The sequence below is a fragment of the Carettochelys insculpta genome, chromosome 1 (genome assembly GCF_033958435.1).
Source record: "Carettochelys insculpta isolate YL-2023 chromosome 1, ASM3395843v1, whole genome shotgun sequence".
In the NCBI taxonomy this organism is placed as follows: domain Eukaryota; kingdom Metazoa; phylum Chordata; order Testudines; family Carettochelyidae; genus Carettochelys; species Carettochelys insculpta.
The window spans coordinates 149807667-149834572 of NC_134137.1; the positions used below are offsets into that span (position 1 = coordinate 149807667).

At 41.0% G+C, this 26906-nt stretch overlaps 1 protein-coding gene across 5 annotated transcripts in view; it reads right to left on the reverse strand.

Moving 5' to 3' along the window:
• Positions 1 to 26906, reverse strand: part of AP1S2 (adaptor related protein complex 1 subunit sigma 2) — a 51321-nt gene that overhangs the window by 20882 nt on the left and 3533 nt on the right. For 3 of the 5 annotated variants that reach the window (XM_074993508.1, XM_074993501.1, XM_074993533.1), the window contains exons 3-4: positions 22714 to 22822; positions 21837 to 21974 (exon numbers count right to left, since the gene is read on the reverse strand). In XM_074993508.1, coding sequence (XP_074849609.1) covers positions 21837 to 21974; positions 22714 to 22822 — 247 coding nt within the window. Of the gene's footprint in view, positions 1 to 3880; positions 3975 to 21836; positions 21975 to 22713; positions 22823 to 26906 lie in introns of all 5 variants that reach the window. The other 2 variants (XM_074993518.1, XM_074993525.1) reach the window with 1 other exon arrangement.

Here is a 26906-nt window from a genome sequence, read left to right on the forward strand (position 1 = left end):
AGCTCGAGGGTCTACTGTACTTACTTGCTTCCTTATCTCTTTCCAGCTACAGAAATTAAGATGACATGCCTACCATTTCTCAGAGTCCTTATTTCCCTTTTTATAGGTTGGCACTATATTTGCCCTTTTCCAGTCTTCTGGTATCTCTCCCCTCTTCCATGACTTTTCAAAGATAACCATTTATTATTCAGATATCCCTTCAGTCAACTCCTTCAGTATTCTACAATGCATTTTCCAGGCCCTTGTGACTTGAAGGTATTTAACTTGCCTAAATAATTTTAACATGTTCCTTCCCTATTTCAGTTTCTGTTCCTACCCTATTTTCACTGACATTCATAGAATACTAGGACTGGAAGGGACCTTGAGAGGCCATCGAGTCCAGCCTCCTGCCCCAATGGCAGGACCAACTACTGTCTAAACCATCCCGATAGACATCTATCTAACCTGTTCTTAAATAGCTCCAGTGATGGAGATGGCACAACCTCCCTTGGCAATTTATTCCACTGTTTGACAACCCTGACAGGAACTTTTTCCTAGTGTTCAACCTAAACCTCCCTTGCTGCAGTTTAAGTCCCTTGTTCTATTCTAAGAGGCTGAAAAGAACAAGTTTTCTCCCTCCTCCTCATGACAGCCTTTTAGATACCTCAAAACCACTATCATGTTGCCCCTCAATCTTCTCTTTTCCAAACTAAACAAGTCCAATTCTTTCAGCCTTTTTTCATAGGTCACATTCTCTAGACCTTTAATCATTCTTGTTGCTCTTTTCTGGACCCTCTCTAATTTCTCCACATCTTTCTTGAACTGCAGTGCCCAAAACTGGACACAATACTCCAGCTGAGACCTAACCAGCACAGAGTAGAGCAGAAGAATGACTTCTTGTGTCTTGCTCTCAACACTCCTGTTAATGCATCCCAGAAACATGTTTTCTTTTTTTTTTTTTTTTTGCAACAGCATCACACTGTTGACTCATATTTAGCTTGTGGTCCACTCTAACTCCTAAATCCCTTTCCGCAGTACTCCCTCCTAGATAGTTGCTTCCCATTCCTTATGTATGAAGCTGATTGTTCCTTTCTAAGTGGAGTACTTTGCATTTATCCTTATTAAACTTCATCCTGTTTACCTCAGACCATTTTTCCAGTTTGGCCAGATCATTTTGCAGCCCTTCCCATGGTCAGGTTCCCCATCTGGATACAGGTGCTGGTTTAGGAGACAGAAGCAGAGTCAGCAGTGCCAATTCAGTGCTTCCTAACCATAGCAAGTATGATCTGACTCCCTCCTAAAAACTCCCATTTGCAACCTGCTGTTCACTAGCTCCCCTTCAGTGTTTAGTTGCTAGCTTTTAAGGTTCTCTGTCCAAGTCTGCCCTATGCCTTCCTTAATCACACAAGGAGAGGGTGGTCACAACTCCAACTGAAGCTAATCTAAAATGATCCACGGAACAAAGGATGAAATGGTCCCCAGAGACACAATCCCTACTGATCCTGTAATTTAAATAACCAGAAAGAGAAAGAAAAATATGAACAGCCAAACTCATCTTTTCTTCTACTTTACATTACATCAGTAGCCTTGCCTGAAATTTGACAAATTTCTTCATGGCAGAAACTGTCTCAACACGTGATTGCACAGGACTAGCACAATGTAGTCCCAACACAGGCCTATGCAAGCTATCATAAAAGCAAAAACAACAAAAGGAGAAACCATCTGTACTACAGAATATGCTCTTATACTCCTTAAGAACACAGATTATACACTTAAACATGTTTGAGTATGCATCATGCCCTAGAAAGATTGCACGAAGTAGCTACAGTAAACAAGGTAACAAATTCTATAGGTTCCTCAAAACCCCTTGTCTAACTGCCCAATATAAATGGAAACACAACAGTTTTCAAAGTTTTACAACCACAAAATTAACATTGGCCAAGCCACAAGGGTGACAGGTCACATCCTTATATAGGGTCTCTATTATAGCAGAGCAACGAGAATATACAACAAAGTACAAAAAGTAACAAACCCGGTATTCATGACTGGCGGACAAAGTTCTCCTAGCAATACTCACAAAGGTTGTTGATTTTGTCCAATGAACATATTAGAAGATTCACTTCTAGATTTATTTCAAACAAACAAGCAACTTGTCACACATCAGTATTTTAGAACATGCAAAATTTCTATATTAGCAGCACACACCAGCTGCCACACTGTAGCTCAGAATTATCACTAGGAAACCTCAACCATCCTACCTACCCAGGATTTAGACAAGACTTATTTCCTTTTTTGTGATATAATATAGGAAAGGCAAGAAGATTGCACAATTCCCAGTTGAGTACCCATGGCCGAGAAATGAATGTCCTTCAAATGTAAATTTAATATGTATCTTGTATATTATTTTAAATAACTACCCTCTAATGACTTGAACAGTATTTCAAGGCCATATGGGAGGTTGTTTTAACAAGATGTAGTAAGTGTTAATGATAATGTCTAATAAAGGCTCCATCTGATATAGCAATTAATTACCTACATGAAAAAAATACTGCAAGGGTTTCACATGGAACTCAACCCAACTAAGTTTCAAAATATTCCCAGCAAACAAATGCATTGTTATAAATGTTTAGTTTCCATTTCCCTTAAACAAGCATATCATAATTATGTTATTGAATACATCAATGTTTTTCTTTTTATATACGCTAAGCCCCCTCCCCTGTTCCCACAAACTTTACAACACTGAGCTCCCTCACACTTCCAAAAACATTTTCTCCAAATAAATTACAAGCCAAAGTCATTAATGACATTAAATCTAGATACGTAACAACTGAATCTATGATGTCCACAAGATTTTTACTGTTTAATTTAAACGGTATCATGTAGGATAAATATTGAAGTGCAATTCAGGTCATTTGCTTTACCAAAGATTGACCAGTACACCTGAATGCCATGACAGGAGTCATCACATGACTACAAAGCAAAATTTTATTTAGAAGATGTGATATAAAGAAAAAAAGGTAAATATTATACATAAGCCAAAATGAGTAATCAAAAAGGCAAGCTCGGCATCTCAACTCATTATTTGCAAAAAAGTATTTTCTTAAAGATAGGATTTGTTTTTATTTGCAAATTTGCATACATTTACATTCAACTGGTCTAATGAATTAAGTCTTAATCTTTTATACATCTGAAAGTACACTTGAAATAAAATATATCACTGTTGCATTTATATGCAATAAAATTTGATTTATTTAACTGTATTAATGTCACATAATTGACTTACACAGTAAGACCTTGACTAATAGGCTTTCAAAGTGAGTTATTTTTCATTTTTGTCTTTTTTTTTTTTTTAAGGCACTCTTACCTTTCCTTTGTGAGATAACATTCTTCTCTTAGGAGTCTGCACAAATATATTTTGCTATGCATTATATATGCAAATACATATGTTTGTTCTGTCATGCAGCAGCTGGTATTAGATATATAGTCAATTGCAGCAGGGCCCAGTCTATACAGGGGCCCATGTCATTTGCCTACAAGAGTTAACAGTGCATTTTCTGTACACTTATGTTTAAGTGGGTTACTTGTAAGTAAAAGTCAAATATCAGTTTAGTAATTAGTTTTGGTATACCATTTCTCTAAACTCCATTAACCCGCTTAATTGCCAACACCAAAACAAAGCTCATAAAAATCCACTGATGCTGTTAGTATAAATGGAAAATAAATCAGAACACCCAAAGCACTCTTCCAATACCATCATGCAAATGTCGCAGAAGGTTAAATCCCACATCCATAATTTGTGTATACCTTTTACTCATCAGGCAAGGACTTCATTACACGTGCAACAATCTTTGCATAGCACCCATTTAATCCATGCCACCAAAATGGTAAAGCTGGTAGTTACCAATTTAGATGGGGAGGTCAAAAGGGCTAAAGCCTTAGACTGCTCTTAATCATAAGATATCCTCAGACAAACCTCCCCAGTCTTCATTCTGGCTCTACAAACACAAAATCAAGCAGCAGTGAAATTTTCATAATTACTACTTTAACAAATTATTCATAGTTTTTTTCCTTAAGTACAGCTAGAAAAATATATTCTGAACATCACACAAAAAATAGTTACTTATAACACTGTTGGACTTCAGCTGCTATTGATTTTCAATCAAACAAATAATTTCATTAGATTAACTGAAGTTCATTGCTAGGAAACATTCAACTAGCAAAGATGAAGAACATCTGTTTAAAGATCCCAATAGATTACATTGTAAAAAAGAAGCTCATTATGGTTTGATTTTCATAATTTTTATATAGAAGCGTGATGTTTAATAGAAGAGTTTTAAAACTTAAAAAAGGATCTTAATGAAATTTGTTTACAAACTACATTTATAATTAACAATCACACCCAGGAACCAAAATGAGCTTTTTCTTACAAGAAGAACGATGACATCAATTGTTCACTACTTATAACCAAAAGATTTATAAAATATGAGTAGAAAGCTACAGCAATATTTTGTACATATTTAATTCTTGTGGTCACATTTCACGTAAGAGTGATTTTTACCATTAATATTGCTCTGTAATTAAAGCAAAGGAAGTATTTTATACCTACATAAAGCAGAAGATGCATGATAGGGTTCACTTATTAGCTACCAGACTTCGTTTTAGTTTAGAGCAAGCATTTTAATACAAAACTCATTCAAGATCACTTATTTGATTACAATTAACAACAACAGGAGTTCTATATGGCAATAATTCATTATTACTTTCAGGTAGCAATATTATATGCAAAATATTACAAACAGTAAATGGATTAAGTACAAATGTCAATGGAATATCAAATTTATTTAGATTAGATATTAAAAAATTCTATATTCAATCATATAGATACTTTGGCATATCTTAAATACTCTGCAACTAATGTTAATGGACCTTAAACCCGAGTATGTAATTTCTCTTGCATTGGTAAATATTTCTTCTTTTGTATAGAGACAAACATAGAAGCTACTGATAAAAGAACATCAATGTACCTGATACTATACAAAACAGAAAGAGACAGTCCCTAACACAAGAACTTACAGTATAAAACACACCAACAGAACACAATGGGAGGGCAGATGCGGTGTTAACTAAATAGCATTTTTCCCCTGGAGTTCTGATGCCTCATGAAACTTCTTTCAAAGTAATGAGAACAAAGAGGATGGGCATACGACATGGCAGACCGCTCCATGCAATGGAAAGCCTCTACATATGCAACACTAAATATCATTGTGTGGATTCAAGGAAAGTATAAAATATAATAAGACACAGATTATAAAAAGTCACTGAAAACAGGAAGCAAAAATTTGAGAGACGAGACCTAGTAGTAGCCTTATCATAAAGCAGAATGTGTTCTCCAACTGTTCAGTGAATTTAATGTGTATACGGGTTGATAACCCCAGTGGCTAAAATACTGAAAATGAGTATTATATTTGCAATGGTAATGCAAGCTTCCTCACATTGCTTTAACACAGCATGCCTCAAGCCTGTTATGGAATAGGGCATCTCTAAGGATTAACTGGTAATTTAGATTACAAATATACTGATTCTTTGGCACATCCACAGAGACTGTTGACAATTTCATAATGGCAGTTTTGTAAGGTGGATATTGTTCACTAAGGCCAGGTTTACACTAGGGGAAAAAACAGATTGTACCTTAAATGGATTTAAATGCCACCCCAACAGTGGGAGGTCGACAAAAGAAACTTCCCTCAACTTCCTTACTCCTCATGACTGCAGAGAATACTGGGGCTGACAGCAGTGCCCTGATTGTTTGATTTATCATGGCCCTACTAATCACGGTAAATCAGACCCTGGAAGATTGATCTCCAGCATCTATCTTCCAGTAAGTATAGACGTGCCCTCAACCTCATAACGCAGAAGCTACCTAATGGCTATTAGACAGTTAGGACCCCAGTTATTAATACTAATGAGTCTGAGAGCCTCTAAATAGGAAGAATTATCATTAGCGTTTCTTGTAGCACTTTGAACACAGCTAGCTGCTATAGAAAACTAAATCTTCAACTAGTAAGGAAGAATTTCCCAGATAGCACATGACCTGTGGAATTCATTTTTGTTTTTAGTTTTAAATATATGAAGCTTTTGAGGATACATCTCTTTTATAACATTCTCCAAAAAATATTTAAAATTTTGACTATCCAATTCCATGTGAACAAAATTGGGGGAAATAAAGAGGAGGGGGTTGTTCCTCAGTTCAATACATTTTTTGGGGGGTGAGGAGAGGCAGAGCAGGTGAAATGAGATTTTAAGCATGTAAAACACTGCCTGAAAACGAGCAGCAGCAACGCACTTTAAATGACACTTCCCTATGATCACATTTGCTAGGCTGAAGGAGAGAAGGAATGTTTTACAAACATCTTGGCCTACTAATCCTGGACATTTAGAACAACTCTATTTCATAACACTTAAGCTATGTCTACACTAGACAGTTTGTCAACTGGAGCATTCACACTAAAAACACACCGTCAACCGACTGTCAACAGAACTTGGCACTTACTTTTGTTGACAGCCTTCTGTCTTTCCACCAAGAGGCAGAACACCATCCTCAACAGAATTTATTGACAAAAAGCCGTTTGGATGCTGTGGTGGAGGGGTTCTCTGTTGGCAGAGGGGGCTTCCGGGTCACCAGGCAGCCCTGTCTACTGTGCTTCTGATTGGCCATTCTGTTGAGAGCGCAGCTGGGCAGTCCAGCCACTCTGTTGACAGAGCAGATCAGAGGGATCCGCTTTCATCTGAGACCGCGATCTGTTGACAGAAGTTTTGTCGGAACATTCCAACAGTAACTTCTGTCAGCAGATCACTGTAGTGCAGACCTAGCCTCACAGAAAAATGAGGACAAACGTCAAGATATTGCAAAACCAATATGGCTAAAGCAGAAATAATCACTTGTCGGGGGGTAGAAGAAAAGGAGGAAAACTTGGTGATCTCCCCAATGCCACTGTTCCTTTTCAGTTTTACACATTACTTGTCCATGTTGCCTGTCTAAAACTAAAACTTATTTTCTGCTTGGAGAAATTCACATAGTAGATGTTCATCTATCCAGGTTCCCATTCCTCCAAAGACACAAGAGAATTTATTGGTTATTCATGATGAAGGCGTGTTTAGTAGCATACGCTATGTTTCCGAAGAAATCTTAGGAATGTTTACAAATAACTTTTGTACAGCCCAGTGCCAGCACGCAGTATAACTAAATGACAATTAGTTCAACCCACATTACATAAAACTTGAGTAAATATGACTTGTTCATTAAAACATGAACAAAGTATTGCTTTAACAATATGTTCTTGGGCCTGAGGGACAGCGATTAAAAATATAAATATTTCCATTATTCCATCAAAAGTAACTAATTGGCCAGGGAAGAATACAATAATTTATATCTATTCAACTCAAAAGTTTGGAAACCTGATCATTTAAATAATTGACTTAATTTGGATTAAAACTATTGACTTTTGCTTTTGAGTTCAATACGTGTAATGAGATCTCAAAAAACAAGCTATGCAAATCCTATTTTTATTTCATATTTAAGACCTACAGAACCTTTAACCCTGAAGATCACCTAGTGCCTCTAAAAAAAGTTATATATTTCTCCCTCCCCAGCACTGAGATTCAACCACATTTTACACTAACAGAGGCAGGAAAGCAAATGAGATTTCAGAGGAAATTTAATTAGGATTACAGTAGACCCCCAAAAGGCACAACTTTGATTTGTGCTTAACTTGCTTTAAGGTGAGTTAAGCACAACTTGAAGCTGCTCCGTGACTGTCTACCGGGCTCCCTCAGCTGGGGAGAAAGACAGCCGCATCACTGTGGTTTCTCCCTAGCTTCCTGCAACTGAGAGAGGCCTAAGAAAAGCAGAGCCTAGCTCCCAGAGTGGCAGGGAGCTGGGAACAAGGTGGCAGCCTGGTTCTCAGCTCCCCGCTGGCTGAGGCCAAGAAACTGAATAGCACTGTACTGGTCATTTTCTTGGTTCTCACCAGCGGAAGGGAGCCTGGAAGCCAGGCTGCTGCCTCGTCCCCAGCTGCCTCCACTCCCTGGAGCCCAGGAAACTTACCAGGGCACTTTGTGTGGGAAATTCTACTTACAGGGGGGTTGAGAAAACACAACCCCCACGTAAGTAGGGGGTCTACTGTAATGTAGTTTCCCAAACCATGCCTAAGTATTTTATGTATGTATTGACTTTTCTACAGCATTGATCACCGTGGTAACTGAGTACCTCACAAATATTAATGAATATATCTTTTCAAAATGTATGATCAGATAGGAACAAAGAAATTAAATGCCTTGCTCAACATCAGAGAAAATATATGGCACAGCCACAAAACAATTCAAATCTCATGACCCAAACATATCCCAACTAGTTACTTAGGCACAAGATCATCTTTCCTGTATTTGACCAGGACACAGGGCTAACACCTCTTCATTTTTCAGCTACCCCTCAGTAGCAGGATAATATCTGCCACAGGGAAAAATCATTTTTGAGACCTAAGATGACTGAGGAGACCAATTCATGCTTTACATCTTCTCTCCTCATATGTGAAAGGAAGTTGCTTAAAAAGAGTGCAACTACTGGCTTGGATGCTGTATCCTTTCATTTGTCTTCTGCAGTTTCTCAGCCTTCTGAGCATGCTGTTTTCTTCAAAATGGACTGAGATTTCACATACAATCTAATACCACTAAAGCTCTTCCCAATTCATGGAATTAATGCTTCCCTCTTTTAGGTATGCTGCCAAAGTGTCCTCATTGCATTTCCTCTGTCCCCCAGCAGTCCTCTTACCATGACTAATTGAGAAAACAGGAACTGTTTCGGAAGATGAGCATCGCTGCTGCCACGCGGCTCGTCCAGAGGGGGCTCCTTTTCAAAAGGACCCCAGCTATTTCAAAGTCCCCTTATTCTCATCTGCTCATAGGAATAAGGGGACTTCAGAGGGGGCTCCTTTTCGAAAGGACCCCAGCTACTTCAAAGTCCCCTTATTCCTATGAGCAGATGGGAATAAGGGGACTTTGAAATAGCTGGGGTCCTTTCGAAAAGGAGCCCCCTCTGGACGAGCCGTGTGGCAGTGAGCTGCGTCAATTTCGACATGCCGCGGCCGCCCACATGCTAATGAGGTGCTGAATATGTACTTCAGCGTTTCATTAGTAAACTTCGAAATGGCCATTTGCATGGCCATTTCGAAGTTTTTGGCTAGTGTAGATGTAGCCATTGAGTCTTTTCCCTGAACTCTCTAACTTCTGAGCTGAATGCCAGGGAAGTAATTCTTCGTGCTGCAACCAGAATGTTTTGAGCTCTTTTTCACTCGTTTTGTGAATGAATTATTTTTTTAAAGTCAATGATTTGATTCCTGTGTCCTAGAGAAGGGTCTGTATATATCATGGCTTCCCAAACTGGGGGGCACGAAGAAATTCCAGGGGGATGTGAGGTGACCCATTTCTCTTCCCCCACTTCACTCCCTCTACTCCAAGAAAGAGCCAGCATTTGCTTCCAGCTCTCAGCCCCTGCTATTTTACATGGGCGACCTGTCACAGCTGCTATAAAATTAGGCTGCCAGCAAAGACCCACATGGAGCTAGATGCCTCCTGCAAAGGAGTGTGGGTTGGAGGGGGAGAGGGAGGAGGAGGAAGAGGATAGGGTTAGATGGGGGTTTGGAGAACCTGGCTTGGGAGAAGGGAGGAAGAAGGAGTAAGAATGGGGGGCTGGTGGTGCCTGGCTTTGGGGGAAGAGAGGGACTCGAGTGGGTGGCTTGAGGGGCTCAGACAGCGTCTTTCAAACCTAGGATTTCCCAACTTGTGAAGAAAATGCAGTGTCAACCTTCATATTAAATTAATTTTATTTCTGCTGTTAAATTACATTTTTACTACATTTTTGGGCCAAGAAAAACTATTTGTGCTTATTTTTAATTTTAAATAACATTTTATATCAAGTTTTTGTATTTATTTTAAATTATGAATTGAATTTTTGATTAAAAGGAGGTTGGATGATGGTAAAGAAGAGGTGGAGGGGCGTGAAGGTCTCTCAAAAATCAAAAGGGGGACATGATGCTGAAAAGTTTGGAAACCACTGGTATATATTCATGCCTTAGATTAAAAACCAGCCATCAGATTACAGACCTTTGTTTCCAATCTCTCTCCTAAGGGAGGCTGAAGAGACTGGAAGTTACACCACAGAGAGACATCCCAAGTGTGTCTTCTTGAGTTAAAGGGTTTTTTTCCCCCACTTGGGCGGTAGTATCCTCCAGGGTCAGGGAATCTGATCTTGGGGATCTTTATTTAAACAGATCCTTTAAAGGCAAGATATTTTTAAGGTTTTTGCAGGCCCCCAATTTCTGCACTCAGTGTCAGAGTAGGGAGGCAGCCCTGACAGTTTTATAACGTATGTTCTCTTACGACTACCCTTGATTTTTTTCCTCCCATATGCAGGTAGAACAATGACTGCCACCTACCACAGATATTATGGAGCACATAGCAAACTGCAGCAACAATGGGAATATTCCTTTTCCTGATATCTACCCTAGTAAATAAGCTGCTGAAGTATGTCTTTAAATGGCCAAATGTGCATTCTACTATCATTCTGAACTTGCTCAGCCTAAGTTGAACTGCTTCTCACTAAAAACAAGAAATCTTGTGGCACCTTATAGACTAACATATTTATTGGAACATAAGCTTTCGTGAGCATGGCTATCCCTTTGACAATGCTTCTTATTTGTCTCCAGGCTGCCTATGCATGCCTTTATAAGCCATGAAAGCAAAAGCAAACAGGGTCTCCCAGCATAATTATTGGCATTTCAAATGTCTCCAATGGTGATTTTCCTATCGGGGAAGAAAACTTCATCTTGCAGCTTTCTGAAGAGACCAGAGTTCCTAAAGATATGTGCATTATACACCTTTTCTGACCATCCCACATTGACATTACTGAAACAGCCCTTGTGATCCACTAGCGCCTGCGACACCATTTGAGAAGTGTCCTTTGTCAAGTACTTATCAAGTACTCTTTGGCAAAGATGGTCAGGTGCCAAAATAGGGGTACGTATTTCATGTCAGTTAGGGAACCACATCTTGGCAAAGCCATCCACTACGTCCTGCATGTTTCACACAATCACTTTCCTTCCTGGCAGAAAGGTACTGATTACCCTGGCTACTTGGATCACAGAAGCCCTTACTGCAGATTTACCTACTCCATATTTATTCCCAACTGACAAGTAACAGTTTGGCACTGCAAGCTTCCACAGGGCTGTTGTTACTTGCTTCTCAACTATCAGAGCAGGTCTCATATTCTGGTATTGCTGCATTTCAAGTTGTGGGGAAAGCAATTCACAAAGTTCCATGAAAGTGGCCTTATCATGCACTTGCAAGTTTTGCAGACATTGTTTATTGTGCCCGTACATAACTATGCAATCCCACCAGTCTGTGCTTGTCTGCTAGGTCCAGAACTGGCATTCCAGTGTCAGTAGACTCAACAGCTGCCAGCTTATGCCAACTGCTCCACTCAATGGGCTCCTGCATGTCTGTCTCATATTCTTCCTTACGCTTGTGAATCCTAGCTAGGCTCTGTACAAACTGCAGCATAGTTTGTGAAGTGTTCACAATGCTTGCCATAGCAATTTGCAGATGAGTGGGGTCCATGCCTGGCATGCTATGGCATCGGAACAGATAACCAGGGGAAAGAGTGTGAAAAGATGCTAAACAAATCTATCAATCAACTAGAAGCAGTCATGCTCTCCTTGAAAATATTAATACAATATTTACTAGCCAGAAGCATACCAGGTAGCAAAGATCTGGCCTTAATGCTAATACTCCTCTCTCCAAATAAGTTCTAAAATTTTCTAGAAATCACTTGGCCAAATAAACAGAATCTATGGAAAAGTTCTCCTAGTTTTAACAATTGATCACATACACATTACTAAACAAGATTTAAAGAAAATCAGAATTTTCAGGCATCTATAGTACTAAAAAAAAAATCTGTTAAAATAATCCTTTTCTCTGTTGCCATACGCCATTAACACCCACATAAAATTTCTTTAAAATATAATCATGCAAAAGTCATAAGCTGAATGTTGCAAGAAACCTCTTAAAATGAAGGAAGCAATTAACCTACTTTTTCAGAAAAAGCACCCCCCCCCCCCCCAACAAGTAAGACCATCACATAGACAGCTGGGAGCTGCTAAGGAGAACACACTGTACTTAGCCCCAAGCAAGCCTACGCAACCACAAAGCTGCCATGCCATTAGGTGAAGGAACGGAGGTCTGGGTGGTAGAGGTGGATGTAGTTCTGCGTAATGAGATCCAGAAATAGAGGAAGCCGAACAGCTGGAAGCACCCAAAGCTCCATCAGCATGGGGTACCTATTGCTGGCAAGCTGACACCAGGGCTATCAGGATGATGTCCACCCTGTCCCCACGAACACTGAGAACTCTGTGTACAAGCAAAAATGGAAGGAAGGCACAGAGCAGCCCTGGGAATTCAGTGAACAAGGAATGTGTCTGCTACGGAGCCCAGGTTGGCATCCTATGTCATAAACAAGTGCAAGGAAGGGGTTAATCTTATGAGGTAGCCTGAATCCCAGGTGAGCCAATGGAAGTGAAGTAATCCTGTTTAAACTGAGAACAATTGCAATTCTGGGGCTTTTGTTTCTGAGGATGCAGAAAGAAAGACCCAGACTAAGAGATGGCTCCCAGGCAACTGCAAACAAAAATAGCCTAACTCTTGCAGAAGCAATCACAGAGGTGTAAGTACAAAGGACATGTATAGTTAGACACATTCAGGTTTTCTGGTTAATTTAAATTTGGATGGGCTGTGACTCGTTACCCTGTTTTGTTGTGGCTGCTCTGTTTTTCTCTCTTTTTTTGTTGTTTGCCTTGAAATTTCCCCCCTGTAACTTCTAAGCTGATTCCCAGGGAAATACTGTCTCTGCATGCAATCCAGGATTCCTTTTTCTCATTTTGTGAATAAATCACTGTCTTTTCTTATCAAAACAAAAATCAATCAAGTAGCACTTTAAAGACTAGCAAAATAATTTATTAGGTGAGCTTTTGCAGGACAGACCCACTTCTTCAGACCATAGCCATACCAGAAGACTCAATATTTAAGGCGCAGAGAACCAAAAAACAGTAATCAAGAAGGAAAAATCAGAAAAAAATGATCAAGGTGAGCAAATCAGAGTGGGGGTGTGTGTCAAGAATTAGATTAAGCCAAGTATGCAGACGAGTCCCTATAGTGACTCAAAATTCCCATCCTGGTTCAAACCACGTGTTAATGTGACGAATTTGAATACAAAAGCCAGCTCAGCTGTTTCTCTTTGAATAGCAGTGCGAAATTTTTTTTTTCAGTAACACACATACTCTTCAGTCATTAACAGAATGCCCCATTCCCTTAAAATGTTGACTAACTGGTTCGTGGATCTGGAGTGTTTTGATGTCTGTCTTGTGCCCATTAACCCTTTGTCTAAGGGAGTTAGAAGTCTGTCCATTATACAAAGCATCTGGGCATTGTTGGCACATGATGGCATATATGATGTTAGTAGAAGAGCATGAGAAAGTGCCCGTGATTCTGTGAGAAGTAACTGCCTGCGAATAGGTCTGCGTACCTGTACCTTTGGCCAGGAGCTAGCTATCAAATTACAACTCTGGGCCTAAACTCTCTCCTGAGGGAAAGTTAAGAGCTTAGGGGTGCCCCACAGGAAGACATCAGAGTGTGTCATCTTCGGGAAACGGGAGGAGGTCTCATTTGGTGGTGGCAGCCTACCCCCTCCCAGAGTCCAGGAATCTGTGACCCTGGGAAGTTTTAAAGTAAAGCTTTAAAACCGGCAAGATGTTTTTTCAAAATCTCCGCAGGGTCTCACTTTCTGCACTCGACGTGTAGGATGCGTAGGAACACCTGAAACCCTGGAAAGAGCAAAATGTGGGACATTTGTAGTCATTCTGAGGTACAAAGAGGTCCAGCCCAGGAACACCCACCTTTGGAAAATTGAGTGGACAGCCATGCAAATCAACATTCGTGGGCAATGAATTGAGGCAGTCCACCAGCTGGTTCTGTACCCCTGGGAAACAGGACATCAAGTGAATGGAGTGCGTTATGCAGTGCTCCCCCAGGCGCAGAGCTTCTGAGCAAAGAGGGGAGAAGCACAACCCTCCCTAGCAGACGACGTAATACCATGGTATTGTCTGACAGGACTGACACAGAGCGGCCACAGAGATCGGTAGAAACACCAGACAAGCCAGGTGAATGGCCCAGCGCTTGCACACATTGATGTGGAGAGACAAATCCTCCACTGTCCACGTGGCCTGAATGGTGGGATGTACCAGATGGACCTCCCAGCCCAAAGCAGATGCCACTGTGACCAGGAAAACACTAGGTTCAGGGGCATGAAAGGAAACGCCCACGAGAATGGTCTGTGGAGAATGTTGGAGACATGGTGGGCACGGTGATGACCATATCCAAAACGTCCCAAATAGGATGGGACACCAAGGCCAACCACACTTGGAGAGGGCAGAGCCTGGCAAACAGGACCATGTACGTACATGCTGCTATATAACCCAGCAGCCAAAGACGTGTGGACAGTGCATGTGTGTGTGAGTGAGAGAGAGAGAGAGAGACAGACAGACAGACAGGGACAGAGACAGAGTGTGTGTGTGTGTGTGTGCGCGCGTGCGCGCAGAAGCTGTGCAACAGTCTGGTAGTGATGATCGGGGAGGAACACCCTGGCCTGAACAGCATCAAGAACTGCCCCAATGAACCTTGCGCTGAGTTGGGAACAGCAAGGAATTGTCCAGGTTGAGCAGTAGACCCAGCCTGTCCATGGTCTCCCTGGTGAACATCACCTGAGCCTGCATCTAGCAGAAAGAGTGACTCCGCAGGAGCCAGTTGTCCAGATATGGGCATACCTGGATACCATTGTAATGGAGGACAGCAGCCACTATGGCCATGCACTTGGTAAACACCCTGGGAGCCACAGAAAGCCCAAAAAAGAGGGCCATACACAAGAGGTGCAGGTGGCCCACTGTGAACAGCAGGTACCACCAGCAGGAGGAATGGATGGAAATATGGAAGTTAGAGTCCTTTAGGTCAAGAACACCACACCAGTCCCCATGGATCAAGAGAGGGGGTAAAGGTTCCATGAGGCACCATGCAAAGTTTGAGACACACAATGAACTTGTCGAGTTCACTGCAGGTTAGGATGCGTCACAACCCACCATCTGCCTTAAGGACCAGAAAGTATCAGAAGCAGAACCCCCAACCTCTGTATGGATGGGGCACCTCTTCCACTGCCCCCAAGTCAAGAAGTGACTGCACCTCCCAGAGAAGTTGCTCATGAGAAGGATCACTGAAGGAGGATTGGAGGGCGGGTGGAGCAGAAAGGTACAGCGTATCCAGAGGAAATAGCCCTGAGGACCCACTGGTCTGACACAGTGACCAACCAGGCCAGGAAGAAGGGACTGAGTCTGGTGCGAAATGTCAGGGTAGGATCCAGTGGTGTGGGTACTCCAGTCTCAGATCTACCATCAGAAGGAGTGTTTGGAGGAGAACTTGGACTGGCCAGGACCAGCCCCAGACTGTTGACTGGGAGACTTGCAGCAAGGGTAGTGAGCTTTGTGCTGGTAGAAGTCCGAGTGCCCATGTGGTTGAAAGGGCCTGGACTGTTGCTGCTGCAGCTTGAAGGGTTTTTTCTGCATAGCCAGAGTGTGCAGGCCCAAGGACTTCATCGTACTGCGAGAGTCCTTCAGGCTACAAAGGCCGGATTCAGTCTACTGTGGGAACACTCCTATGCAATCAAACGAGAGGTCTTGGATTGTTTGCTGGGCGTCCATCAGAAGGCCCAATGCCTGTAGCAAGGCCACCATGCACATGGAAATGCCTGAGGTAATAGACCAGGCTGCTGCATCACAACATCCAAAGCCACTTGCAGGCAAGTTCGCAGTACTACTCTGAACTCCTGTATAAGGGCTGAGAACTCCTTCCTAGCTCCCAGCATAAAGATTTTTTGAACTTAAGGGCCACAGCCCTGGAGCGTTAGTTGTACCAGCTCAGGATAACCAACTGGTTAGCCACCCGGAGCATACGGCCTCCTGTAAAGTAGATCCTTCTCCTGTAAATGTCCAAGCATCTAGCATCCTTGAACTTTGGTGCTGCAGCTTGTTGAATCTGGCACTACTTGTTGACTACGTCCACCACCCAGGAACAGTGCCAGAAGGTGGGTGTCCAGGCAGTTGCATCCCTTTGCAGAGCAAAATATTTATGCTCCACCTCACAAGCAGCATGGGGGAGGATGAGAAGGAAATGGAGGATAGCGTTTGCCATATGGTGGAGGCAGTGGCCATGATGCTTTTGTGAAATGGGAGGGCCACCTGTGAGGGTCCCTCTGATGTCACAATAGACTTAGCCACTTCCTCCACAGGGAGGAGGACGCTGGTGGTCACACAGAGAAGCAGTTCTGAGAATTCACAAGTCTGTATGCAGAGGCCCTGAGACCAGTGCACCCATCACTGCCTTGTCTGGAGAGGAACTGGAAGATTCCAAAGGAGGAGCCACTGGCCCTGGATCCTCTAGCTGATGAGGCGGGGTGCAGGGTGCCACCTCTGGAAGCAGAAGGGCAACAGTCCAGAGGTGGGCAGCTAACAGTAGCCTCAGGAGCTTTTGAGTTAGCTGATGTAGGCGACTGAACAGGAGGTATGGTACTCTGTGTCTTGTGGTTCGCTATGGCATCCAAACTGGACACTGGGCTGGAGGCCAGTGAGAGGGACAAGAGTCCTGTTTCAGGCCAGAGGGGTCATACACCATGAAGCCACTGTGGAGCAAAGCAGAAGAACCTGAACGGGAAAGGCTAAGGAGGAACCATCCCTGGTGGAGCCATTGGAAGAGCACAGCCAGCGTCAAGCTTGGGGTGCATAAGATATATGGGACCGATGAGGTGAGCGAGAGCAACCAGGAGAGCCGGGTGGGTGCATAGATCTGTGCCAACAATATCAGTACTGCGAAGCAGAGCGGTACCACAGCAACACAGGATAAGAAACAGACCATCGTCAGGACTGGTGCCAGAAGCAAGAGTGGTGCCCAGATGAGGGACAGTGCCGAGGGCTGAGATAGCAATGAGAACAAGACCAGCACCAAGAAGGGGACTGGTGCTGAGAGTGGGAACATCAGGGAAGCGAGGCCTTGCACACCACAGAGGACAGATGCCAAGAGCCTGACCTGTGAGGTCTGACAAGCAGAACTATACCAGAGAGAGGAACAGGACCGAAATCCAGAACATGAATAGCGTCAGGGCCTGCCACAGGATGAGGCCAAGATGAATCAATTCCAAAGCCTGAAGCCGACTATTGGGGAGACTGGATTGGGACCGGCAATGAATGGTGCTGAGTGTTGGTGTGAGAGGCAGAGCATACTGAGAAGCCAGAATCTGCCCATGACAAGGCCCTGAAGCGTGAATGCGCATGTGTCAAAGCAGGGCAGCGATGGAAGCCACAAGTGATACCAACAGCTGTGCCACGATTCATAGTGGCTGGGTGTTGGTACCTGAACAGGCACAGCCAGAAGAGCAGGATTATCCCTAGAGACCTGCCAAGGGGCAGGGGCCTCACTGTGTGCTGGGGAGCTCATCATGTCATTAAGCCCCCGCACTGTTCTTTACATATCAGGTGTCGAAGGACCAACTGGCACCCACTCATCTCTGGGCGAGTCCAAGAGGATGAGGTTCAGCGTGCATGATGCTGCAGCATCAGGATCTCGGACCCCGCGAGCATCTGGTGCCAATGACTTGACTGTCTTGGAGCCATGACTGGAGAGTGGAAGCAGTGCCACGCTGGAGATTTCAGGCAAGTCAAGCCCTTTCTTCACGCCGAGCTCAGAGCCCAAGATGGCATGCTGCTCACTGAAGACAGAAGTGTGGGGCATTGCCACGGAGCTTGAAGTGCTGATTCCATAAGGAGCTGCCAGAGCCGAAAGTCATGCTCCTTGCAAGTCTGGAGCTTGAAACCCTGAAGATACGGCACTTATCCATCTGATGAGCTTCACCCAAACAACAAAGGCAGGAGTTGTGTCACTTGTTGGCATGAACTTTGAGCAGTCACTGCATTGCTGAAGGCCCTGGCATTTTTTCATTCCCCTAACCCCTGGACAGGAAACAGCAAGAGAGAGAGCAAGACCTTCCATACCTGACCACTACATAAAACACGAACTGAACTGAAAACAACAGTTATGCTAAATACAGCTATGTACAACTTATTTAAACAAGAAAGAGTGTGCTGTGGAGTAGCAACAGGGTACTCAAGCCACAACACTAACATTCTCATGAGAGGCTGAGAAAGGACCTGAGGAGGTGTCAGGTCAGTTGGGTCATATATCGGTTCCACACAGGTGCCACTCCAGGGGGCTCCCAGCTGACCTGGCTGGTAGTTGCAAGAAAAAAAACTGTCCAACAGTCACGCACACACGAACATCTAACTCAAATAGATATGAGCAAGCACTCAAAGAACCAGCTCTGTAAATATAATTACAATATACCACAGTTAATATTACATCAAGACCTGAAATAAGTAACTTCCAAGTTCCATAATATGACAAAAATGTATTCTTCTCAAATAGAAATGGACATCTTCCCCCTCACTCAGACACACAGAAGGAACACAGCAGTACTCAGATGCCTAGTTCCTACAAATATGTGCATCAAACTACTGTCAAGATTGCTGCTTTTTTAAACATGAGGGTAAGCTGTGGTTCAGTGACAACTTTAGTGGACAGCACCAAATGCAAACACACTCAAAATACTGTTAACATGGAGGAAGCTAAGAACACTAAGGAAAAATGAGCATCACTACACATGAAACATGTTATTCTGCAAAAACAGTACATCACTGAGATGAGGGCTGACAGAAGTGAGGGCTGGTTTACATGAGTAAATTAAGCTGCTATAACTAATAACGAAGAGGTAGCTGTGTTAGTCTGTACTCCAACAAAACAAAGCAGCAGAAATGCAGCACTTTAAAGACCAACAAAATGATTTATTCGGTGATGAGCTTTCATGGGACAGACCCACAAAAGCTCATCACCGAATAAATCATTTTGTTAGTCTTCAAAATGCTACGTTTCTGCTTCTTTTGTTTTGCTGCTATAACTAGGTCACTCTTGAGCGTGAAAAATTCATACCTCTGTGCTATGCACTTACATATAGACAGTGATAAGTGAATGGCCAAATTCTCCCATGAACCACTATCATCTCTCATAGAAGTTGAGTACCTGTGCTGACAGAAGAAGCTCTCATGTCATCGCTGAAACACTGCAAAGGTACAGCTGCAATGTTTTAAGAATAAACAATCTGAGTGTTCAGGTGACTATAACAGTATGGAGAGTTTATGCACAGGATACTCCAAACACTGGTCCACAATAGAATGCATTTTCTGGAAAACTGCAGGGGAACACTAAATGGACAAGCCTATAAGGGACCAATTCACTCTTCAAACAACTCGTGTCTGTTTTCCTTTCAATATCATTCATAACAGCAATTGCTTCCTCCCATTAAAGAATCCTTTATTCGAAAAACCACTTACGACCTCTAAAATGATGATCCTTTATGTGATAAACATTTCTGAACAGCTACTTATCTTCAAAATGCTTCAGAAACACTAATTATACACGTTAAATTTATTACGGTTAACATACTAAAATAGTGGGGGGTTTAAATGATTATATCAAGTAATCTACTTAGGGCTTAGATATATTGTGTATATGAGGAGTAGATCTAGTGAGAAAAAGTATCTGGATGTTTAAAAAACTTGGGATTGGTAGAAATGAAGTATTTATTTCATTCTTATGGATTTTCTGAACTAGTGAAACAGACAATCACCAAAATAAAAAGATTTGCTTACAGTGGCACATGAATTCCACATTTCAATACTATTCAATACTATTCATTGTCAATCTTTGGACTCACTTTGCATCAGCACACATGAAAGCAAAGATCCTACACTGAAAAATATAATTTTGTGTTAACCTTCTTTAAAATCCTGAAGTCCTTTCTTAAACTGAACTTCCACTGAAGGCAAAAAGAGCGGCCTATGTGCAATTTTGAATTAAACTGGCATTAATCTATCAAATGGTGACCAAAATCCTCAATTAAATTTTCACCCCACAATGTAAAATAAGCTTCAAAAGCAGCAAAGATAGAGTAAAAGCCCTTTAAGTCAACATATTGAGGAACAGGGGGGTGCCAGTAAATTAAAAATACCAGTTATGTAAAGTGGGGGTTAGAGTGTGGGGGACAGGGAGTACAGGGGAGGGAGCATAGGATCTGGTACAGGGCTTGGGTCCAACAGGGAGTTTAGGGATGTGAAGGACTTGGAGTGCTGGATGGGGAGGGCACTCACCTCTGAGAGCCCCCGAAAGCAGCTCCCCATCCCCATTGCTCCTGGAAGAGGCACAGTCAGATGAGGCATGCTACCTCTCTATCTGCAGGGGCCATCTTTGCAGGTCCCCCTTGCAGCAATTCCTGGCCAATTAACTGGGAATTATGGAATCAGAATTCCGAGGGGAGAGGAAAGGAGGCAAGTGTGCTTGCAGAGCTATCCAACCACAACTCTGCCAGCAACAGCAAGGGTGGGATACTCACTTCCAGTGGCTCCTCACTATTGAGCACCTCAAGTCCCTCCCACGAACCAACCTGGACCCAAACTCCCCCACACAGCACCACGGAGCCCGTGCCCCTCTCACCTCATCCCACGGTCAGCCTCACACCAACCACACTATATACTGGACTTTCGGCATGCATTAAAAATGCCAGTTTGTTGAGCCCGCCAGATGATGAAATGCCAGATAAGAGGGCTTTTACTGTACAAACCTCAAACTATAACATGCATGTTAGATGGGCAACTTGTATGACCCAGCCACAAACGGGCACACAGACTTTCCCGAGGTTTTACTAGGCACCACTGGCAGGATCTGAAGTGCTAGTTCAGTGTTGTTATCTTGAGACCATAGTTAGTAAATAATAGAATACAAAGGGGCTGGTAGAAACAGGAGGGGGTTCTTTAAAACATTACGTTATTACTAGGGATTCTGCAGTACAATTAAAATAGCAATTGCTTTCCAAGCTCTGAATTTAAGATCTCAGTTCATACTCTAACAATTGTCCAAAGCCAGACATGACCAGTGGAAACATTTTATTTCAATAACTAAATAATAGATGAAGTTTTGAATGCCTTTTCTACTTAATTCTACATATTTCTATGACTAATGACTAATATTCTATCTTTATAATGCATTTCTACTTTAAAGTTAATTGCTACAAATTTAAGACAGCTAAATGTCTACAATTTTAGAATAGTTAACATTAACTATACCTGAATGAGCCTCAAAGAAGAGAATCTAACTTCTGGATATGAGCAATGAAACAGTAAAGAAGCAGACACGCATCAGATATGACAAAAAACTAATGGCAATTATCAAGATGATTAAAGAGAAATAAAGACAAATCTAAGGAAAGGATACAGACATTAAAAAGAGCAACTGTAAATATTAGGTATAAGCACAAAAACAGCAGCTTGCAATTCTAGCAAATCACATACACCACCAAGACAATCTCAAACTAAAGTTTTAAAAAGAAGCAAACCATTCAGTAGGTTACATACGTGTGCACTGAATACAAAGTAAAAGGAATAAACAGAAAAATATGGTAGCCATATACTGCACACACAAGAAAACTTAATGGAGATTACATGCTAAGCATGCTAAAAAGTACTTTCTACCACATTAGAAAAGTGAGAGCCTTCCTTAGCTGGAGCACAGCAGATGGTGCTTAGGCAGGAGAGGAACCAATTGCTTACCTCCTGTAACAGGTCTGCCTGCTCAATGGCTTTGAGAACGTTTTTCTTGGAGGTTTCCTGAACTTCCCCTCCCAACAGAAACTCATCCAGAATAAAATAAGCCTTTTCAAAATTGAAGATGATATCTAGTTCACACACCTGAAAAATACCATAGTACATGTTATGATGGGGAAGGTAGCATGGTCTTATTAAAGTTGTTCAACAGTTACCCCCATTAAATTCTTCATAGTTTAGCAAAACTAACTGGCTAAAAGGCTGATTTTTTTTTTTGTGTGAAATAATTCAGCCAAATGGTTCAGACATTTCTGAGAATGAAACTAGTGAGACATATATCTTGCCCATATTAAAAAATTCTGTGACCCTTCTGATAAGCAGCTCTGGTACTCTATGCTTTCAAACAGGTACTGGAAATCTGGCAGAGCGAGGCCTTTTTTGGGCCTTTCACTCTCCCTGTAAGAATCTACACAACTTGGTCAAATCACAAGCATCTGAAAAAACACAGTTCACATCTACTAGAAGAGTCTTGCTTGAGTGTCACAGCTAACTATGATTCTATCTGCAGAGTATGCTCTAACCTTGGGCTGCAGGAGCCTGAGAAAAAACATCCCTGAAATTGAAGCTGAAGGAAAGCAGACTGGGGAAGGAGCCTGGGAGGAGAAGGCAACAGGCATGCAACTAGCTTCTAACCTGACAAGGGTGTTGTGAAGGTAAGTTAGTTATCAAGTTAGTCTGGCAAGGTAAGATTTTCCATATTCATGTCTAACCACAAACGTATCACTTTTAAACATTTTTGTACACTGAATAAATGTACTTAATATATTAACACACAGTGGAGTTTTGTAAAGAACTAAAATCAAAATCAGAGCCACTAACTTACACTGCCAAAATACTTGTCAAGTAGTTCTACATAACGATGAATTATTTCCAGGGTGATCAGTTCATTGTCCTGATCTTCAATAGCACAGCAGAAGTAAAGGCTTGCATATCTACAACAAAATTATTGTAAGGTTAGTATAAAACCACCAGCACCAATCAATGTTCCTTCTAATTGTTTCCATCCATATGCAGACTTTTTCCACGCAGGTGCAGAATAAATTTTGTTCTGTGCACCAAAGTGTATGTGCACCATCTGGAGAAACCTTAACCTAGTGTGGGTGTGCTGTTAGTCCGCTGGGCAGCACTGGAATTTCTTCTGAGCAGTTGCACAAGCTTACAGGGAACACTGACCCTCATGTCAGTCAAATCAGTGCTCTCGAAGATGCCAGATTATCATCACTCCTGGAAATTCAGATCTGCATATCTTCACAAGTAGCAAACTAGAGGCAGTAGCACTGCAAACTAGCCCACACAGCATGGCTGCTGTTCCTAAAAAAAAGAACTGGGAGGGACCTCCTCTATGGATCAGACAATTAGGGATGTTAACCAGAAAACATGAAGTTTACTGACAAGTTTACCATTTAACCATACATTGCCAGGGAACTCCAGCAATGGCCAAAACAGCCCCGGCTGCAGAGGAGCCAGCAGGATGGCCAGTGGGACCCCATGAGCACAGCACAAGCAGGTGGTAAGATGAGTGGTAGGACCCAAGTCAGAAAGATTAAACACTTATTTAACTAGTTAGCCATTTTAACATCCCTACAAATAATACTTCAAGTTCTATGGCCTTTTTAACTGCTGCCTTCTCTCAGGTTAAATGGAAATAGTTAAAAAATTGAAAAGGCTTTTTCAAGTCTGTTTCAGTTCTCTATCAACTTAATTCAACAGAAATAGAAACATGGCAACTAGATTACTAAGAGTAACTCCATAAGATGGTTTAATGCATTACAAAAAAATAATCTTGTGTACACTGTTGTAAAAAAAAAAAAAAATCACTTTCTATTATTTGGTTTTTAAAATAATTCAAAAGCAGCCAATATATAAGATTTGATAACCTAAATTAGAAATAAAACATCAAGATTTAAATTTCAGCCCAGAAAGACAAAAAATACCTGTGTGCTCTTTTAGCACATTAGCTTGAAGCTTATTCTAATTCCTAGTAATCAAAGCAAATCTGCCTGAATACCTCTATTCTGTTACTCAAAGCACATGACTTTCTCCACATTCATTTTAATGTCAGCTGAGCATTGCTATGTTCAGCTAAATTGTTTCCCTTCTTATGATTAAGGATAAATTGAATCCCATGACAATAGCAAACTTTAATTTTAAATGAAGGACAGAACGCAAATATAACCTAAACAATTTTACCTGTTTCAGACAAAAGAGTGTATGTGTCACTTAAAAAAAAATGTGCTCACTTCGTAATATCTAGTTATATTGGTGTTCATAACCAAGAGATTTTAAAACTAAACCTAAGCTTTTCTGAGTCCATTTTAATACATCACATTACTATTCAGCTCAATATCAAAGACTACATAGCCTACACCTCTCTTTTTCAGAAGACTACACAGTTTGCCCTTCATAACCATACTAAAGGCAAATATAATTTGAAACTCTGTGGTTTTTTTAAATTACATTAAAGCAAGAATTCAACTAGAATGCATTTTCAAATTCTACCGTATGCATTTTGGAGTGGAAATTTCAAATATATTTAAGTACCAAAGCTTCTAAGTTGCGACTCAACACAACCTGGGGTCAAAGGTACCTTTAATACTATATGCTGGCTAGGAAGTGAGCACTGTCGTTCAAAACATATAGCAATAATCAAACAATCACAACAGGAACAAACATGACCTCTTGAAAAGAAACAGACTAATATCTAGGCCATGAAAAATCACCTATACCAGATTCAGTCACAATTGCACAAGCCACATCTGCAATCTTCGGAAGAATTAAACAAAGGTACATGCTCTCACGAGGCCCCAATACTAAAGCAATCATATTCGTTGTCCTAGCTCAGATTGAAAAATACCGAAAAAAGTGCCCTAACATGGGCAACTTAAACCTGTCAATTCTAGAGTGGGCCTCCGAAGAGAGGAGCATGCAAGAGTTTATTTCTATGTTTTTTCTCATTGAAATACAAGAAAATATACTCTAATATTTCCATTTTAAAACATTTCATTTAGAGAATGTCTTGCCAACACAAATCATGATGAAGGGCTACAGTCTTGGTTAAAGCATTGCAGCTTTACTTGTGTGTACACTGGATATGTAAGGTGATATATGGCACAAACTATAACCTTAGCTAACTTGTTTCTGAATTTGTACCATCTCACACCCAAAAGATGTTAATGAGGCCATGGACTATTTTCAAGCATTTATAATCACTTCAAGCGCAAAATTTCCTAGAAAATTCTCCATAACAATACATAAAAACTGACAAAAATAAGTCATATTTTCCCATTTAAACACTTTAAAATTAAATTTGAACTTATGACAATCCACGTTAAAGTTCCTCTAATCTGTTCAAGTCACTTAAAGAAAAAAAATAAATATTACGTATTTACTACTGACAAAGTTTTAAAGAAAAATCATTCCACTGAACAAGCAGGAGTTGCTGGCTATACACCTGGAACCAGAATTTGTTGAAGTAGTAACTCAGCTTGTAGCAAAAGTAGCTTCTTCTGCAGGTGCAGAAAGAATAATTTCTTCATTTTAGAATATTTCACTAGTTTAGTTCAATGATTAGTTAATTCAAAGTTAAAAAACAACAGAAAGTTGAAAAAAGATGAAAGTCTGTTCTCTCTTCTAAACTGTGAATAAAAAAATAAGTGTGAGGATGAAACTTGCTAGTTCTAAAATAATGAAGGACACTGTGACCAGAAACTGTCAGTTCAACTGCAGTTTAACAAATCAGTTAGCTTGGATTAATTTAAGAAGCATGTTTTGATTAACTTTTTGATATGCATCCAAGATAGTTCATTTTAATATATTAAAAACTAATTTTATTTGCATTTTACTTCCATATGAGTTCCTAGCCACAGCTCAAATATAAAGAAATACATTATTCACTGTTTACTAACACAATACAGGTTGAATCTCTCTAGTCTGGCACACTCTTATCCAGCAACATCTATCATCCGGCACGATTTTATTTGACCGACAACCATTTATCACAAACGTGGCCAAGTTTCCCAGGATCCCATAAAGATCGTTTACACTCACTAGTCCTGGCTCTCAGCATTCTGTGCTATTATTTAGCTGTAATTTACCCTTAAATATCTTCTAAGAACCCAGTAAGCAGTGGAAGCATTGGTAATGCTGCTAGACAATATTAACCTCCCATGATCTGGCAAGTTTTCTTGTTCAGCATTGTTCAGGTCCCGAGGGTGCTGGACTAGACAGGTTCAACCTGTGTCAAATGAAAAAATAAGCATATGACTTAATTTACATTTATTCAGACAACTGCTTGTGTGAATGTGTACAACCATTGTTTCCTCTTACTTTGCAAAAACCAGCAGCAAATTTAGTTGCAAACTAACCTATTTTAAATATCAACCAGTAAGATAATCTTGCTTCATGAGTACATAAGCAAAACAATTAAAATTGATTGTTTAGGATGAAGACTATAAAAGCTCACTAAATTAAGGACTGTTTTCTCTGAAGGCTGCTCTTGGGCCACTAGAACCTGCTCCCACTCTTTTTGGGTTTCATCATTATCTTTGGAACAAAGTACCTTCTCTAAGCCCAAAAGCATTAACACTTAGACTGTTTTTTTTATTTATCACTTCTTCCATTCAGTCCTCTTGGTGGTATTTTTTCAGCTGAGTGAAGACCCTGACTATACAATTGAAGAAAAAACTAGGAAATAAAACAAATAAAAGATGAAATTATTTCTCCAACAAATAACTTACCTGTTCAAAAAAAACCTACAATGCATTTTTTTTAAAAAGTTTCTCAAGTTGACCACACCAGTTGATGAAGAAAATGAAACAAGTGCTTACACTGGAGCTACGTCTACACTTGCATTCCTCGTTCGAAAGAGGAATGTAAATAAAGGAAACTGAAAATGCAAATGAGGTGCTGATTTACATACATCATGCTTCATTTGCATAATCTCTTTCCGGAAGAGATTCTTTCAAAAGGGAAAAAAAAGCAGTGTAGACAGAGCTCTTTCGAAAATAAACCCCATCT